Source organism: Aulostomus chinensis, chromosome 17 (assembly GCF_037954235.1).
Source record: "Aulostomus chinensis isolate RoL2024-O1b breed Wild chromosome 17, RoL_Achi_v1.0, whole genome shotgun sequence".
Classification (NCBI taxonomy): domain Eukaryota; kingdom Metazoa; phylum Chordata; class Actinopteri; order Syngnathiformes; family Aulostomidae; genus Aulostomus; species Aulostomus chinensis.
The window spans coordinates 4,135,386-4,152,494 of NC_141336.1; the positions used below are offsets into that span (position 1 = coordinate 4,135,386).

Genomic DNA, 17,109 nt, shown 5'->3' on the forward strand with positions numbered 1-17,109 from the left:
GGCTAGCAACCGACTGATGGTTTTTTCTAAGTTTTTCTCTGAAAAATTCACTTTAATTTCATCGACAATTATCTGACAGACCATTTTCAATGTAACATTGTCCTGCTTTGAGGTTTTGTTGGGTTAAAAACACGTGAATGCTTAAGTCAGTCTGTCTGGATGTCTGTTGATGTTTGACGTCAAAAGTCAAGGTCACTGACAGTCCCACTTGCTGACACAACCACCATGTTGTTCCTCCATTGAAGGTTTTTAAGGTTGAAGCAAGTGTTGATTGACTGACCCTGACACAGGACTTTCAGTAACATGGCTTTCTGACGGTCAAGACTTTGTTGTACGTCTGCTGCTTCAAAGTGAAAAGTCAGAGAGACGAACCAGAAATGAACATTTCAGGGATTTATAAAGACTCGAATGTTATATTTTCTCTGTTTTCTCAACAGAATATTCCATCATGGGAGAACTGAACCCCGGATTCAGACTGGGGGATATCATTTTTACTGAATCCTCTGTGTACACTGTGGAGAAAATCTTGGGGGCTGGCGCTTTTGGGGAAGTTGCCGAATGTTGGAGGAGCGACACAGACAAAATGGTCGCGATAAAACGGATCCGGGACAAACAGAACATCCTGGCGGCAAAAGAGGAGGTGAACACAAGTTCCTTTGAACAGTATTTAACTTCCATGGCTCTGAAAATCCACCACATTCCAATACAGGTTGTTTTCTCTCTCTCATACCTTTAACAGGAGAAGATGCTGAGATTATTGATGAGCAACAACGGCAATAATTTCAACATTGTTGGATGGAACGGGTCGTTCATCCACGAGGGAGCGTTCTGCATGGAGTTTGAGAGACTGGACATCAGCCTCTTTGAATTCCTGGGGCGGCGCCGGGCTCTCTCACTCAGAGAGATCAGCCCCATCCTCCATCAGGTGTGTTTCCACAGTTTTTAGCTGAACTTACCAACTAAGGTGGGAAAATAGAAGAGAAAAGTTTTCATTTTAAGAACTAAATGTTCTCGTGTATTTTGCTGAGTATGAAGCCAAGTGGTTCCATCAGGGAGAGGATAAATTGGTGGATTCTAATCAATGGAAGTAGATGCTAAAGTTGACTCAGTCATTATTTGCAGTGTGAAACTGCAGGTGTTGGGTGGTCCTGCATCACTTCATTTGTATTCTCTCATTAAAAACTACAATCACGCCAGGCTTCGTTGTCAACTGCCAAAATATGTTTTAAATACACAGTGTTACATTTTCCACTGTGTAAAAACGATCCTCTATCACATGTTGATGACGTTCCACTGCAGTGAAGCTGACTTCAAGGTTTCTATTTTTCATGATTTCAGCTCGCAACGGCGCTCCTTTTTCTGCGGAGCCAGAGAATCGTCCATGCCGACATGAAACCAGAGAACATCATGATGGTGGACCATGTCAGGCAGCCGCTCAAAGTCAAGCTCATTGACTTTGGGTTGGCGTTTCAGGTCTCAGTGAGCCACATCGGAGCGGAGCTGCAGACTTTGTGGTACAGGTTAGTAACAGAGACACTGGAACCTCCATTTTCTTCTGTCAGTGGTGAGAACAGGAGTCATGTTGTGGTTCTCTTCCTCTCGTCAGAGCTCCTGAGATCCTCCTTGGAGCCCCGTTTAACGAGGCCATCGATGTGTGGTCTCTGGGGTGCATTGCTGCAGAGCTGCTGACTGGGATCCCACTCTTCCCTGGGCACAGTGAGGCTGAAATGGTCAGTATGGTGCAGTGCTACACTTGGAAATTCACAACAAGCAATGGTGATGTAAAGAGGAGTAGTGAGCGAGAGATGGGTCACTTATTTCAAGTATTCTTTTGTGTAAAGCAACAAATGGAGGTAAAACCTGGTGCTCTCATTGTGTCCTTCCTTCAGATGGAGTACATCCTGAGGACAGTGGGGCAGCCACCCGACAGCGTCCTCCACCTCGGCCTCTACACCCTCTACTATTTTTATGCCCAGGGTGAGGAAGGAGTCTTCAAGCAGTGGACAGCAAAGGTAATTCCAGCAACTGAGAAGGACTTCATCCCTCCATGAGGTCCTTCAGTCCGTCAGCCTGCATTTAGCTCTCATGTGCTAACTGAAAAATGTCTTTTCTGTAGCCACACGTGGAGGTTCCTGACCCCATGAGGACCCTGATGGATCTGGTTATGGTGGGCTGCACCAGAACACGAGAACATACAACACAACCGTCTCTGAGTTCCTAACCTTTATGTTTTATTATGTTGCCACACAGATGTTCTTGGAGGGCCAGGACCTGGATGACCTGGCAGACTTCCTGGACCTGCTAAGTCAGATGCTGGAGGTGGATCCTGAACGCCGCATCACGCCGGACCAAATCCTCCAGCATCCATTTCTAACAGGAAGCCACCAAGTAGGCCCCATCACCAGCAGCCCAGCGCACCACTTTGATTGGTCCGTGTTCATCAGTGCTGATGTGAAGGTGTTGGACTGTTGTCTTTCAGGCTTGAATCCTGCTTGGACCAAATGGCTTCAACTCAGGCAACGGTGAGGAGGACTCCTGGTCTATCCAGGTGAGTTCAGCTGCTTTCACCTTTCATCCTGGGGTCAACTGGCCAAGCTGATTAGCCTAGCATTAGCATGCAGCTTAGCACTTCATTTAAAAGAAATGTCTTTAGCTAGAAAAAGAATAAAAACTTTTGTGCATCTTGACTTAACATTTCAGTTTGAAAGATGCTTTTGTTGGATGAAGAAGAATGATTTTACTGCATTATATTGTTAAAATACCTTTTGTGTCAAAGCTATTTCCGTGTTTGATATTAGGCTAAATAGGTCATGCTAATTAGCCTAGCATTAGCATCTGTTCTTATCATTTCAGAGTGAAAAACCCTTTGCGTTGAGTGAAGCATGGACGCACTTTTCCTGCATCATCCTCTCCTACCAGCTCAGGGAGAGGGAAGGTAAGAGGGAGGGAATCATTTTCTCTCATGTGGTTTCGTTTCCTGCATCACAACAGCATTTAGAAGTAGAACATGAATTGGCTCAGTTACAGAACGTGACCTGCAGTCTTTGCAGGATTCAGCTCTATTCCATGGAACCAGTAAAACCAGTGTGATCAGTTTTATCAGTTTTACCAGTTTTATCAGTTTACGATACTTTTAATCATTTGGAATTTTAATCCCACCATATTTTGCCACCCTTCGACGTCGTATAATAATTGTAGTCTGGTAGCCGTCGGTATTGTAGTGGTTTGAATGTAAATTATGCTGCCAGTCTCACTCTGTACAGGAGAGGTCCTGCTGTACTTTGTGCTCAGACCAACATTCCACTTTACTGATCCATTTCTTCCTCACCTGTTTTGGAGGAGAAATAGATCAGTATTTGTCACTTTGGTCTCTACTGCGTTTTTTTGGGGGGGTAAAGTCAGGCGGTGTAACACAGACGTTTCTTTTCTGCGCCCATCAAGACACCGAGGTTTCTCCAACACCTGAGGTCCCCTGGTTCTACTGGTCCAGTGTGAATCGGGCTTTCAAAGCTCATTGTAGTCAGGATGCCACAAAATGCAATGCTGGCTCTCATATGCTGTTGCTCATGCAGGTTTTGCTTTCCCTTTCATGTAGCATCAAAAAGCAAAAAGGCACTGGTAATGGTACTCCTGGTTTACTGGGACGGGGTTCGATTCCCTGCGGTGCCTTGCTGATTGATCGGCCATTTCCTGAAAGGTGATGTCACTTCCACTCTTTGCTCTCTGTTTCAATGGTCATGAAGGGATGTGTGACACCTACATTTAGTGATATCTGTCCTTGACATGGACGTGGTTCCACTTGGTTCTTTGCTCTCAGCCTCGTAGACTTGTGGTAAGAAACGACTTGAATTAATACAAGAAAAAAAGGAGAACTAGAACGCCACGAGCAGTGCTAACAGGCCCTCGCTCTCCTGGTCCTGACCTGTAGATGTCGTCAGGCTGGGACTTTTATCAAACCTGAAGGTTGAAACAGATTCCTGCCACAGTTTCATAGTTTAGTTTCCAGTTTGTATTTTATATATTTTGTAATAGAAACATCTTTCATTTCCTGCAGTCCTGCCTGCTTTCCTCCATCTCTGGATTTGGGTCCAGCACCACCACTGATTTGACAACGCCAGTACATCGGTGTTGAACACACGTCAGCCAGTGACATCCTAGACAAAAAATAGTGGACAGAGTTTTTGTAAAGGTGCCAACAACTGAGAATTAAAAAAGATCAACATGTAAAAAAAAAAAGCATATTAACAAACATCCTGTATGTCACGTGTGATGTATGTGAGAAAAATGATGCTTCTAATCTTCAATTTAATGTAGAATGTTAATTTACATCATTATATTTATATATTTTCATTATTCATATTGTGTGCAATACAAAAATTAGCAGTTTTGCAGATCCTTATGCTGCTTATTGTCATTTTTATACTCTTATACATAAACATTTTTAAACTTTCTATTTATCTAATTTAATTTTCTGTGCAACATCCATCCATCATCCATCCATCATCCATCCATCCATCCATCATCATCCATCCATCCATCCATCATCCATCCATATTCCATCATCCATCCATCATCCATCAATCCATCATCCATTGTGTCCATTCATCCATCCATCATCCATCCATCCATCCATCATCCATCCATCCATCCATCATCCATCCATCATCCATCAATCCATCATCCATTGTGTCCATTCATCCATCCATCATCCATCCATCCATCATCATCCATCCATCCATCCATCATCCATCCATCATCCATCCATCCATCCATCATCCATCCATCATCCATCCATCATCCATCCATCCATCCATCCATCATCATCCATCCATCCATCCATCCATCCATCCATCCATCCATCATCCATCCATATTCCATCATCCATCCATCATCCATCAATCCATCATCCATTGTGTCCATTCATCCATCCATCATCCATCCATCATTCATCCATTCATCCATTCATCCATCCATCCATCCATCCATCCATCCATCATCCATCCATCATCCATCCATCCATTGTGTCCATTCATACAGGAAGAACTGCACTCCATCAAATCTTTTTAGGCCTGGGTTGAAACGTCCAAGATGTTAAAATTTATTGACTTTTCCTTCTTTTAGATTTGAACTGGGAAAGTTAGATTTGAACTGGGAAAGTTAGATTTGAACTAATAGGACTCTGTTGTATGGTTTGTTTTTTATTGTCTCTGAATGTCTCCAGTAGCTTGTTGGGCTCATCTACAAGAGAGTGATGTGATTGGTTGCTGGCTTGTAGTCGTTGCTCTCAGGCAGATTTCCATTCACAAGAACTGGTAGCCTGAAGAAGGTCTAGGACTGAAGCGTCAAGATACTGTTGAGGTTGGACAGAGTGTGGGAATACTTTTGTTCCATACAATAATTATTTTGTATTATATTGTATTTATATTATGTGTGCAATCTGAAAAAATAGCAGCTGTGTATATACTTATGCTGCTTATTTTATTTCTATACATTTTGAAATATTTGTGTTGAACTTTTTTCTGTCCCCCCCCCCCCCCCCATGCTGCTGTAACAACAGAATTTCCAGAGTCCAGGATGAATAAAGTTTAACTTATTTTATTATAATATTTGTTCAATTTGAATTGAAAAATAACTAATTGGTGTGTTGGTGATGAGGCTTTTTTCAAATTACAGGAAGCTATTATTTGAATTTCCATTGCTGCACAACATCAAAGATATTAAGGGGTGACGTCATTGTGATTGACAGCATAAAGCCGTCCAGTCACTTGATCAGTTAGTTGGTTCCTGGACTCCAGACAGCAACCTGCTGTCTCTTGGTCAAGAATCAGCTTCATTAAACACTTGAGACATCAACACAACACCTTCTATCAGCAGCTGTCATTTGGTGAGTTCAGTAAATCTTCAACATCTAGTAGTAAACTGTCTGATGGGTTTTCTTCAGGGGGGGGAAATTGATTGTTGGTTTAGCAGCACCCCCACTAGCATGTCCGCTAGCGTTAGCAAGCCTCACTGCTAGCAAGCTACCGGTCTCTTTTACTGCGTTGGCTGTGAATAATTTACTTTAATTTCAATAAAAACTGTAGCTTTGAAGTTGAGAACTTGAATTGTTAACTTTAGAAAAAAAATTGTCGCAGATCTGTGTTTTATTCCTGCTGTGGGTTTGTGTCATTATCAAATGTATCTGCATTTTAAAATTCAAGAAATGGGAAAACTGCATGTAAAGAAACACACTGTGGTATCATTTCTGACATGAATCTGGGTGTATGAATAGTACCAACACAGTTTTTTATCTTCATATGAGTGTATTATTTTTATTTGTGTGTTTGTTAATTTAGCTAGCACTCCCCGCTAGCTCGCCTCGTTAGCGTTAGCATGCCGCTCGGCTAGCAACCGACTGATGGTTTTTTCTAAGTTTTCCTCTGAATAATTCACTTTAATTTCATCAACAATTATCTGACAGACCATTTTCAATGTAACATTGTCCTGCTTTGAGGTTTTGTTGGGTTAAAAACACGTGAATGCTTAAGTCAGTCTGTCTGGATGTCTGTTGATGTTTGACGTCAAAAGTCAAGGTCACTGACAGTCCCACTTGCTGACACAACCACCATGTTGTTCCTCCATTGGGGGTTTTTAAGGTTGAAGCAGGTGTTGATTGACTGACCCTGACACAGGACTTTCAGTAACATGGCTTTCTGACGGTCAAGACTTTGTTGTACGTCTGCTGCTTCAAAGTGAAAAGTCAGAGAGACGAACCAGAAATGAACATTTCAGGGATTTATAAAGACTCGAATGTTATGTTTTCTCTGTTTTCTCAACAGAATATTCCATCATGGGAGAACTGAACCCCGGATTCAGACTGGGGGATATCATTTTTACTGAATCCTCTGTGTACACTGTGGAGAAAATCTTGGGGGCTGGCGCTTTTGGGGAAGTTGCCGAATGTTGGAGGAGCGACACAGACAAAATGGTCGCGATAAAACGGATCCGGGACAAACAGAACATCCTGGCGGCAAAAGAGGAGGTGAACACAAGTTCCTTTGAACAGTATTTAACTTCCATGGCTCTGAAAATCCACCACGTTCCAATACAGGTTATTTTCTCTTTCTCTCATACCTTTAACAGGAGAAGATGCTGAGATTATTGATGAGCAACAACGGCAATAATTTCAACATTGTTGGATGGAACGGGTCGTTCATCCATGAAGGAGCGTTCTGCATGGAGTTTGAGAGACTGGACATCAGCCTCTTTGAATTCCTGGGGCGGCGCCGGGCTCTCTCACTCAGAGAGATCAGCCCCATCCTCCATCAGGTGTGTTTCCACAGTTTTTAGCTGAACTTACCAACTAAGGTGGGAAAATAGAAGACTAAAAGTTTTCATTTTAAGAACTAAATGTTCAGGTGTATTTTGCTGAGTATGAAGCCAAGTGATTCCATCAGGAAGAGGATAAATTGGTGGATTCTAATCAATGGAAGTAGATGCTAAAGTTGACTCAGTCATTATTTGCAGTGTGAAACTGCAGGTGTTGGGTGGTCCTGCATCACTTCATTTGTATTCTCTCATTAAAAACTAATATCACGCCAGGCTTCGTTGTCAACTGCCAAAATATGTTTTAAATACACAGTGTTACATTTTCCACTGTGTAAAAACGATCCTCCATCACATGTTGATGACGTTCCACTGCAGTGAAGCTGACTTCAAGGTTTCTATTTTTTATGGTTTCAGCTCGCAACGGCGCTCCTTTTTCTGCGGAGCCAGAGAATCGTCCATGCCGACATGAAACCAGAGAACATCATGATGGTGGACCATGTCAGGCAGCCGCTCAAAGTCAAGCTCATTGACTTTGGGTTGGCGTTTCAGGTCTCAGTGAGCCACATCGGAGCGGAGCTGCAGACTTTGTGGTACAGGTTAGTAACAGAGACACTGGAACCTCCATTTTCTTCTGTCAGTGGTGAGAACAGGAGTCATGTTGTGGTTCTCTTCCTCTCGTCAGAGCTCCTGAGATCCTCCTTGGAGCCCCGTTTAACGAGGCCATCGATGTGTGGTCTCTGGGGTGCATTGCTGCAGAGCTGCTGACTGGGATCCCACTCTTCCCTGGGCACAGTGAGGCTGAAATGGTCAGTATGGTGCAGTGCTACACTTGGAAATTCACAACAAGCAATGGTGACGTAAAGAGGAGTAGTGAGCGAGAGATGGGTCACTTATTTCAAGTATTCTTTTGTGTAAAGCAACAAATGGAGGTAAAACCTGGTGCTCTCATTGTGTCCTTCCTTCAGATGGAGTACATCCTGAGGACAGTGGGGCAGCCACCCGACAGCGTCCTCCACCTCGGCCTCTACACCCTCTACTATTTTTATGCCCAGGGTGAGGAAGGAGTCTTCAAGCAGTGGACAGCAAAGGTAATTCCAGCAACTGAGAAGGACTTCATCCCTCCATGAGGTCCTTCAGTCCGTCAGCCTGCATTTAGCTCTCATGTGCTAACTGAAAAATGTCTTTTCTGTAGCCACACGTGGAGGTTCCTGACCCCATGAGGACCCTGATGGATCTGGTTATGGTGGGCTGCACCAGAACACGAGAACATACAACACAACCGTCTCTGAGTTCCTAACCTTTATGTTTTATTATGTTGCCACACAGATGTTCTTGGAGGGCCAGGACCTGGATGACCTGGCAGACTTCCTGGACCTGCTAAGTCAGATGCTGGAGGTGGATCCTGAACGCCGCATCACGCCGGACCAAATCCTCCAGCATCCATTTCTAACAGGAAGCCACCAAGTAGGCCCCATCACCAGCAGCCCAGCGCACCACTTTGATTGGTCCGTGTTCATCAGTGCTGATGTGAAGGTGTTGGACTGTTGTCTTTCAGGCTTGAATCCTGCTTGGACCAAATGGCTTCAACTCAGGCAACGGTGAGGAGGACTCCTGGTCTATCCAGGTGAGTTCAGCTGCTTTCACCTTTCATCCTGGGGTCAACTGGCCAAGCTGATTAGCCTAGCATTAGCATGCAGCTTAGCACTTCATTTAAAAGAAATGTCTTTAGCTAGAAAAAGAATAAAAACTTTTGTGCATCTTGACTTAACATTTCAGTTTGAAAGATGCTTTTGTTGGATGAAGAAGAATGATTTTACTGCATTATATTGTTAAAATACCTTTTGTGTCAAAGCTATTTCCGTGTTTGATATTAGGCTAAATAGGTCATGCTAATTAGCCTAGCATTAGCATCTGTTCTTATCATTTCAGAGTGAAAAACCCTTTGCGTTGAGTGAAGCATGGACGCACTTTTCCTGCATCATCCTCTCCTACCAGCTCAGGGAGAGGGAAGGTAAGAGGGAGGGAATCATTTTCTCTCATGTGGTTTCGTTTCCTGCATCACAACAGCATTTAGAAGTAGAACATGAATTGGCTCAGTTACAGAACGTGACCTGCAGTCTTTGCAGGATTCAGCTCTATTCCATGGAACCAGTAAAACCAGTGTGATCAGTTTTATCAGTTTTACCAGTTTTATCAGTTTACGATACTTTTAATCATTTGGAATTTTAATCCCACCATATTTTGCCACCCTTCGACGTCGTATAATAATTGTAGTCTGGTAGCCGTCGGTATTGTAGTGGTTTGAATGTAAATTATGCTGCCAGTCTCACTCTGTACAGGAGAGGTCCTGCTGTACTTTGTGCTCAGACCAACATTCCACTTTACTGATCCATTTCTTCCTCACCTGTTTTGGAGGAGAAATAGATCAGTATTTGTCACTTTGGTCTCTACTGCGTTTTTTTGGGGGGGTAAAGTCAGGCGGTGTAACACAGACGTTTCTTTTCTGCGCCCATCAAGACACCGAGGTTTCTCCAACACCTGAGGTCCCCTGGTTCTACTGGTCCAGTGTGAATCGGGCTTTCAAAGCTCATTGTAGTCAGGATGCCACAAAATGCAATGCTGGCTCTCATATGCTGTTGCTCATGCAGGTTTTGCTTTCCCTTTCATGTAGCATCAAAAAGCAAAAAGGCACTGGTAATGGTACTCCTGGTTTACTGGGACGGGGTTCGATTCCCTGCGGTGCCTTGCTGATTGATCGGCCATTTCCTGAAAGGTGATGTCACTTCCACTCTTTGCTCTCTGTTTCAATGGTCATGAAGGGATGTGTGACACCTACATTTAGTGATATCTGTCCTTGACATGGACGTGGTTCCACTTGGTTCTTTGCTCTCAGCCTCGTAGACTTGTGGTAAGAAACGACTTGAATTAATACAAGAAAAAAAGGAGAACTAGAACGCCACGAGCAGTGCTAACAGGCCCTCGCTCTCCTGGTCCTGACCTGTAGATGTCGTCAGGCTGGGACTTTTATCAAACCTGAAGGTTGAAACAGATTCCTGCCACAGTTTCATAGTTTAGTTTCCAGTTTGTATTTTATATATTTTGTAATAGAAACATCTTTCATTTCCTGCAGTCCTGCCTGCTTTCCTCCATCTCTGGATTTGGGTCCAGCACCACCACTGATTTGACAACGCCAGTACATCGGTGTTGAACACACGTCAGCCAGTGACATCCTAGACAAAAAATAGTGGACAGAGTTTTTGTAAAGGTGCCAACAACTGAGAATTAAAAAAGATCAACATGTAAAAAAAAAAAGCATATTAACAAACATCCTGTATGTCACGTGTGATGTATGTGAGAAAAATGATGCTTCTAATCTTCAATTTAATGTAGAATGTTAATTTACATCATTATATTTATATATTTTCATTATTCATATTGTGTGCAATACAAAAATTAGCAGTTTTGCAGATCCTTATGCTGCTTATTGTCATTTTTATACTCTTATACATAAACATTTTTAAACTTTCTATTTATCTAATTTAATTTTCTGTGCAACATCCATCCATCATCCATCCATCATCCATCCATCCATCCATCATCATCCATCCATCCATCCATCCATCCATCCATCATCCATCCATCATCCATCAATCCATCATCCATTGTGTCCATTCATCCATCCATCATCCATCCATCATTCATCCATTGTGTCCATTCATACAGGAAGAACTGCACTCCATCAAATCTTTTTAGGCCTGGGTTGAAACGTCCAAGATGTTAAAATTTATTGACTTTTCCTTCTTTTAGATTTGAACTGGGAAAGTTAGATTTGAACTGGGAAAGTTAGATTTGAACTGGGAAAGTTAGATTTGAACTAATTGGACTCTGTTGTATGGTTTGTTTTTTATTGTCTCTGAATGTCTCCAGTAGCTTGTTGGGCTCATCTACATGAGAGTGATGTGATTGGTTGCTGGCTTGTAGTCGTTGCTCTCAGGCAGATTTCCATTCACAAGAACTGGTAGCCTGAAGAAGGTCTAGGACTGAAGCGTCAAGATACTGTTGAGGTTGGACAGAGTGTGGGAATACTTTTGTTCCATACAAGAATTATTTTGTATTATATTGTATTTATATTATGTGTGCAATCTGAAAAAATAGCAGCTGTGTATATACTTATGCTGCTTATTTTATTTCTATACATTTTGAAATATATATGTTTTAACTCCTCTATTTATCTTATTAAAGATTCATTTGTGTTGAACTTTTTTCTGTCCCCCCCCCCCCCCCCCCATGCTGCTGTAACAACAGAATTTCCAGAGTCCAGGATGAATAAAGTTTAACTTATTTTATTATAATATTTGTTCAATTTGAATTGAAAAATAACTAATTGGTGTGTTGGTGATGAGGCTTTTTTCAAATTACAGGAAGCTATTATTTGAATTTCCATTGCTGCACAACATCAAAGATATTAAGGGGTGACGTCATTGTGATTGACAGCATAAAGCCGTCCAGTCACTTGATCAGTTAGTTGGTTCCTGGACTCCAGACAGCAACCTGCTGTCTCTTGGTCAAGAATCAGCTTCATTAAACACTTGAGACATCAACACAACACCTTCTACCAGCAGCTGTCATTTGGTGAGTTCAGTAAATCTTCAACATCTAGTAGTAAACTGTCTGATGGGTTTTCTTCAGGGGGGGGAAATTGATTGTTGGTTTAGCAGCACCCCCACTAGCATGTCCGCTAGCGTTAGCAAGCCTCACTGCTAGCAAGCTACCGGTCTCTTTTACTGCGTTGGCTGTGAATAATTTACTTTAATTTCAATAAAAACTGTAGCTTTGAAGTTGAGAACTTGAATTGTTAACTTTAGAAAAAAAATTGTCGCAGATCTGTGTTTTATTCCTGCTGTGGGTTTGTGTCATTATCAAATGTATCTGCATTTTAAAATTCAAGAAATGGGAAAACTGCATGTAAAGAAACACACTGTGGTATCATTTCTGACATGAATCTGGGTGTATGAATAGTACCAACACAGTTTTTATCTTCATATGAGTGTATTATTTTTATTTGTGTGTTTGTTAATTTAGCTAGCACTCCCCGCTAGCGCGCCTCGTTAGCATTAGCATGCCGCTCGGCTAGCAACCGACTGATGGTTTTTTCTAAGTTTTCCTCTGAATAATTCACTTTAATTTCATCAACAATTATCTGACAGACCATTTTCAATGTAACATTGTCCTGCTTTGAGGTTTTGTTGGGTTAAAAACACGTGAATGCTTAAGTCAGTCTGTCTGGATGTCTGTTGATGTTTGACGTCAAAAGTCAAGGTCACTGACAGTCCCACTTGCTGACACAACCACCATGTTGTTCCTCCATTGGGGGTTTTTAAGGTTGAAGCAGGTGTTGATTGACTGACCCTGACACAGGACTTTCAGTAACATGGCTTTCTGACGGTCAAGACTTTGTTGTACGTCTGCTGCTTCAAAGTGAAAAGTCAGAGAGACGAACCAGAAATGAACATTTCAGGGATTTATAAAGACTCGAATGTTATGTTTTCTCTGTTTTCTCAACAGAATATTCCATCATGGGAGAACTGAACCCCGGATTCAGACTGGGGGATATCATTTTTACTGAATCCTCTGTGTACACTGTGGAGAAAATCTTGGGGGCTGGCGCTTTTGGGGAAGTTGCCGAATGTTGGAGGAGCGACACAGACAAAATGGTCGCGATAAAACGGATCCGGGACAAACAGAACATCCTGGCGGCAAAAGAGGAGGTGAACACAAGTTCCTTTGAACAGTATTTAACTTCCATGGCTCTGAAAATCCACCACATTCCAATACAGGTTGTTTTCTCTCTCTCTCTCATACCTTTAACAGGAGAAGATGCTGAGATTATTGATGAGCAACAACGGCAATAATTTCAACATTGTTGGATGGAACGGGTCGTTCATCCACGAGGGAGCGTTCTGCATGGAGTTTGAGAGACTGGACATCAGCCTCTTTGAATTCCTGGGGCGGCGCCGGGCTCTCTCACTCAGAGAGATCAGCCCCATCCTCCATCAGGTGTGTTTCCACAGTTTTTAGCTGAACTTACCAACTAAGGTGGGAAAATAGAAGACTAAAAGTTTTCATTTTAAGAACTAAATGTTCAGGTGTATTTTGCTGAGTATGAAGCCAAGTGATTCCATCAGGGAGAGGATAAATTGGTGGATTCTAATCAATGGAAGTAGATGCTAAAGTTGACTCAGTCATTATTTGCAGTGTGAAACTGCAGGTGTTGGGTGGTCCTGCATCACTTCATTTGTATTCTCTCATTAAAAACTACAATCACGCCAGGCTTCGTTGTCAACTGCCAAAATATGTTTTAAATACACAGTGTTACATTTTCCACTGTGTAAAAACGATCCTCCATCACATGTTGATGACGTTCCACTGCAGTGAAGCTGACTTCAAGGTTTCTATTTTTCATGGTTTCAGCTCGCAACGGCGCTCCTTTTTCTGCGGAGCCAGAGAATCGTCCATGCCGACATGAAACCAGAGAACATCATGATGGTGGACCATGTCAGGCAGCCGCTCAAAGTCAAGCTCATTGACTTTGGGTTGGCGTTTCAGGTCTCAGTGAGCCACATCGGAGCGGAGCTGCAGACTTTGTGGTACAGGTTAGTAACAGAGACACTGGAACCTCCATTTTCTTCTGTCAGTGGTGAGAACAGGAGTCATGTTGTGGTTCTCTTCCTCTCGTCAGAGCTCCTGAGATCCTCCTTGGAGCCCCGTTTAACGAGGCCATCGATGTGTGGTCTCTGGGGTGCATTGCTGCAGAGCTGCTGACTGGGATCCCACTCTTCCCTGGGCACAGTGAGGCTGAAATGGTCAGTATGGTGCAGTGCTACACTTGGAAATTCACAACAAGCAATGGTGACGTAAAGAGGAGTAGTGAGCGAGAGATGGGTCACTTATTTCAAGTATTCTTTTGTGTAAAGCAACAAATGGAGGTAAAACCTGGTGCTCTCATTGTGTCCTTCCTTCAGATGGAGTACATCCTGAGGACAGTGGGGCAGCCACCCGACAGCGTCCTCCACCTCGGCCTCTACACCCTCTACTATTTTTATGCCCAGGGTGAGGAAGGAGTCTTCAAGCAGTGGACAGCAAAGGTAATTCCAGCAACTGAGAAGGACTTCATCCCTCCATGAGGTCCTTCAGTCCGTCAGCCTGCATTTAGCTCTCATGTGCTAACTGAAAAATGTCTTTTCTGTAGCCACACGTGGAGGTTCCTGACCCCATGAGGACCCTGATGGATCTGGTTATGGTGGGCTGCACCAGAACACGAGAACATACAACACAACCGTCTCTGAGTTCCTAACCTTTATGTTTTATTATGTTGCCACACAGATGTTCTTGGAGGGCCAGGACCTGGATGACCTGGCAGACTTCCTGGACCTGCTAAGTCAGATGCTGGAGGTGGATCCTGAACGCCGCATCACGCCGGACCAAATCCTCCAGCATCCATTTCTAACAGGAAGCCACCAAGTAGGCCCCATCACCAGCAGCCCAGCGCACCACTTTGATTGGTCCGTGTTCATCAGTGCTGATGTGAAGGTGTTGGACTGTTGTCTTTCAGGCTTGAATCCTGCTTGGACCAAATGGCTTCAACTCAGGCAACGGTGAGGAGGACTCCTGGTCTATCCAGGTGAGTTCAGCTGCTTTCACCTTTCATCCTGGGGTCAACTGGCCAAGCTGATTAGCCTAGCATTAGCATGCAGCTTAGCACTTCATTTAAAAGAAATGTCTTTAGCTAGAAAAAGAATAAAAACTTTTGTGCATCTTGACTTAACATTTCAGTTTGAAAGATGCTTTTGTTGGATGAAGAAGAATGATTTTACTGCATTATATTGTTAAAATACCTTTTGTGTCAAAGCTATTTCCGTGTTTGATATTAGGCTAAATAGGTCATGCTAATTAGCCTAGCATTAGCATCTGTTCTTATCATTTCAGAGTGAAAAACCCTTTGCGTTGAGTGAAGCATGGACGCACTTTTCCTGCATCATCCTCTCCTACCAGCTCAGGGAGAGGGAAGGTAAGAGGGAGGGAATCATTTTCTCTCATGTGGTTTCGTTTCCTGCATCACAACAGCATTTAGAAGTAGAACATGAATTGGCTCAGTTACAGAACGTGACCTGCAGTCTTTGCAGGATTCAGCTCTATTCCATGGAACCAGTAAAACCAGTGTGATCAGTTTTATCAGTTTTACCAGTTTTATCAGTTTACGATACTTTTAATCATTTGGAATTTTAATCCCACCATATTTTGCCACCCTTCGACGTCGTATAATAATTGTAGTCTGGTAGCCGTCGGTATTGTAGTGGTTTGAATGTAAATTATGCTGCCAGTCTCACTCTGTACAGGAGAGGTCCTGCTGTACTTTGTGCTCAGACCAACATTCCACTTTACTGATCCATTTCTTCCTCACCTGTTTTGGAGGAGAAATAGATCAGTATTTGTCACTTTGGTCTCTACTGCGTTTTTTTGGGGGGGTAAAGTCAGGCGGTGTAACACAGACGTTTCTTTTCTGCGCCCATCAAGACACCGAGGTTTCTCCAACACCTGAGGTCCCCTGGTTCTACTGGTCCAGTGTGAATCGGGCTTTCAAAGCTCATTGTAGTCAGGATGCCACAAAATGCAATGCTGGCTCTCATATGCTGTTGCTCATGCAGGTTTTGCTTTCCCTTTCATGTAGCATCAAAAAGCAAAAAGGCACTGGTAATGGTACTCCTGGTTTACTGGGACGGGGTTCGATTCCCTGCGGTGCCTTGCTGATTGATTGGCCATTTCCTGAAAGGTGATGTCACTTCCACTCTTTGCTCTCTGTTTCAATGGTCATGAAGGGATGTGTGACACCTACATTTAGTGATATCTGTCCTTGACATGGACGTGGTTCCACTTGGTTCTTTGCTCTCAGCTTCGTAGACTTGTGGTAAGAAACGACTGGAATTAATACAAGAAAAAAAGGAGAACTAGAACGCCACGAGCAGTGCTAACAGGCCCTCGCTCTCCTGGTCCTGACCTGTAGATGTCGTCAGGCTGGGACTTTTATCAAACCTGAAGGTTGAAACAGATTCCTGCCACAGTTTCATAGTTTAGTTTCCAGTTTGTATTTTATATATTTTGTAATATAAACATCTTTCATTTCCTGCAGTCCTGCCTGCTTTCCTCCATCTCTGTATTTGGGTCCAGCACCATCACTGATTTGACAACGCCAGTACATCGGTGTTGAACACACGTCAGCCAGTGACATCCTAGACAAAAAATAGTGGACAGAGTTTTTGTAAAGGTGCCAACAACTGAGAATTAAAAAAGATCAACATGTAAAAAAAAAAAGCATATTAACAAACATCCTGTATGTCACGTGTGATGTATGTGAGAAAAATGATGCTTCTAATCTTCAATTTAATGTAGAATGTTAATTTACATCATTATATTTATATATTTTCATTATTCATATTGTGTGCAATACAAAAATTAGCAGTTTTGCAGATCCTTATGCTGCTTATTGTCATTTTTATACTCTTATACATAAACATTTTTAAACTTTCTATTTATCTAATTTAATTTTCTGTGCAACATCCATCCATCATCCATCCATCATCCATCCATCCATCCATCCATCATCCATCCATCCATCCATCATCCATCCATATTCCATCATCCATCCATCATCCATCAATCCATCATCCATTGTGTCCATTCATCCATCCATCATCCATCCATCAATCATCCATTCATCCATCCATCATCCATCCATCCATTGTG

At 42.7% G+C, this 17,109-nt stretch overlaps 3 protein-coding genes across 3 annotated transcripts; all 3 read left to right on the top strand.

Annotated features, from left to right (window-relative positions):
- The first annotated feature begins 448 nt into the window (after positions 1–448).
- Positions 449–2,485, top strand: LOC147246047 (homeodomain-interacting protein kinase 1-like). The gene is made up of 8 exons (XM_086183427.1): positions 449–640; positions 740–925; positions 1,339–1,520; positions 1,607–1,730; positions 1,890–2,012; positions 2,117–2,167; positions 2,251–2,388; positions 2,480–2,485. The coding sequence occupies exons 1-8, from the start codon at positions 449–451 to the stop codon at positions 2,483–2,485; spliced, it is 1,002 nt and encodes a 333-aa protein (XP_086039553.1).
- A 4,344-nt stretch (positions 2,486–6,829) lies between these two features.
- Positions 6,830–8,869, top strand: LOC147246048 (homeodomain-interacting protein kinase 1-like). The gene is made up of 8 exons (XM_086183428.1): positions 6,830–7,021; positions 7,123–7,308; positions 7,723–7,904; positions 7,991–8,114; positions 8,274–8,396; positions 8,501–8,551; positions 8,635–8,772; positions 8,864–8,869. Exons 1-8 carry the CDS (start codon positions 6,830–6,832, stop codon positions 8,867–8,869), a joined length of 1,002 nt encoding a protein of 333 aa, XP_086039554.1.
- A 4,015-nt stretch (positions 8,870–12,884) lies between these two features.
- On the top strand, positions 12,885–14,926 carry LOC147246049 (homeodomain-interacting protein kinase 1-like). The gene is made up of 8 exons (XM_086183429.1): positions 12,885–13,076; positions 13,180–13,365; positions 13,780–13,961; positions 14,048–14,171; positions 14,331–14,453; positions 14,558–14,608; positions 14,692–14,829; positions 14,921–14,926. Exons 1-8 carry the CDS (start codon positions 12,885–12,887, stop codon positions 14,924–14,926), a joined length of 1,002 nt encoding a protein of 333 aa, XP_086039555.1.
- The last annotated feature ends 2,183 nt before the right edge of the window (positions 14,927–17,109 follow it).

What these genes read in the sequence shown, in the direction of transcription:
- LOC147246047 (XM_086183427.1), top strand. Translation starts at nt 449, where the DNA reads ATGGGAGAACTGAACCCCGGATTCAGACTGGGGGATATCATTTTTACT. An exon ending in TCAGCCCCATCCTCCATCAG is followed by an intron (nt 926 to 1,338) that starts GTGTGTTTCCAC and finishes TCATGATTTCAG; the next exon opens with CTCGCAACGGCGCTCCTTTT. An exon ending in CTGCAGACTTTGTGGTACAG is followed by an intron (nt 1,521 to 1,606) that starts GTTAGTAACAGA and finishes TCCTCTCGTCAG; the next exon opens with AGCTCCTGAGATCCTCCTTG.
- LOC147246048 (XM_086183428.1), top strand. Translation starts at nt 6,830, where the DNA reads ATGGGAGAACTGAACCCCGGATTCAGACTGGGGGATATCATTTTTACT. An exon ending in TCCTGGCGGCAAAAGAGGAG is followed by an intron (nt 7,022 to 7,122) that starts GTGAACACAAGT and finishes TACCTTTAACAG; the next exon opens with GAGAAGATGCTGAGATTATT. An exon ending in GGCACAGTGAGGCTGAAATG is followed by an intron (nt 8,115 to 8,273) that starts GTCAGTATGGTG and finishes TCCTTCCTTCAG; the next exon opens with ATGGAGTACATCCTGAGGAC.
- LOC147246049 (XM_086183429.1), top strand. Translation starts at nt 12,885, where the DNA reads ATGGGAGAACTGAACCCCGGATTCAGACTGGGGGATATCATTTTTACT. An exon ending in TCAGCCCCATCCTCCATCAG is followed by an intron (nt 13,366 to 13,779) that starts GTGTGTTTCCAC and finishes TCATGGTTTCAG; the next exon opens with CTCGCAACGGCGCTCCTTTT. An exon ending in GGCACAGTGAGGCTGAAATG is followed by an intron (nt 14,172 to 14,330) that starts GTCAGTATGGTG and finishes TCCTTCCTTCAG; the next exon opens with ATGGAGTACATCCTGAGGAC.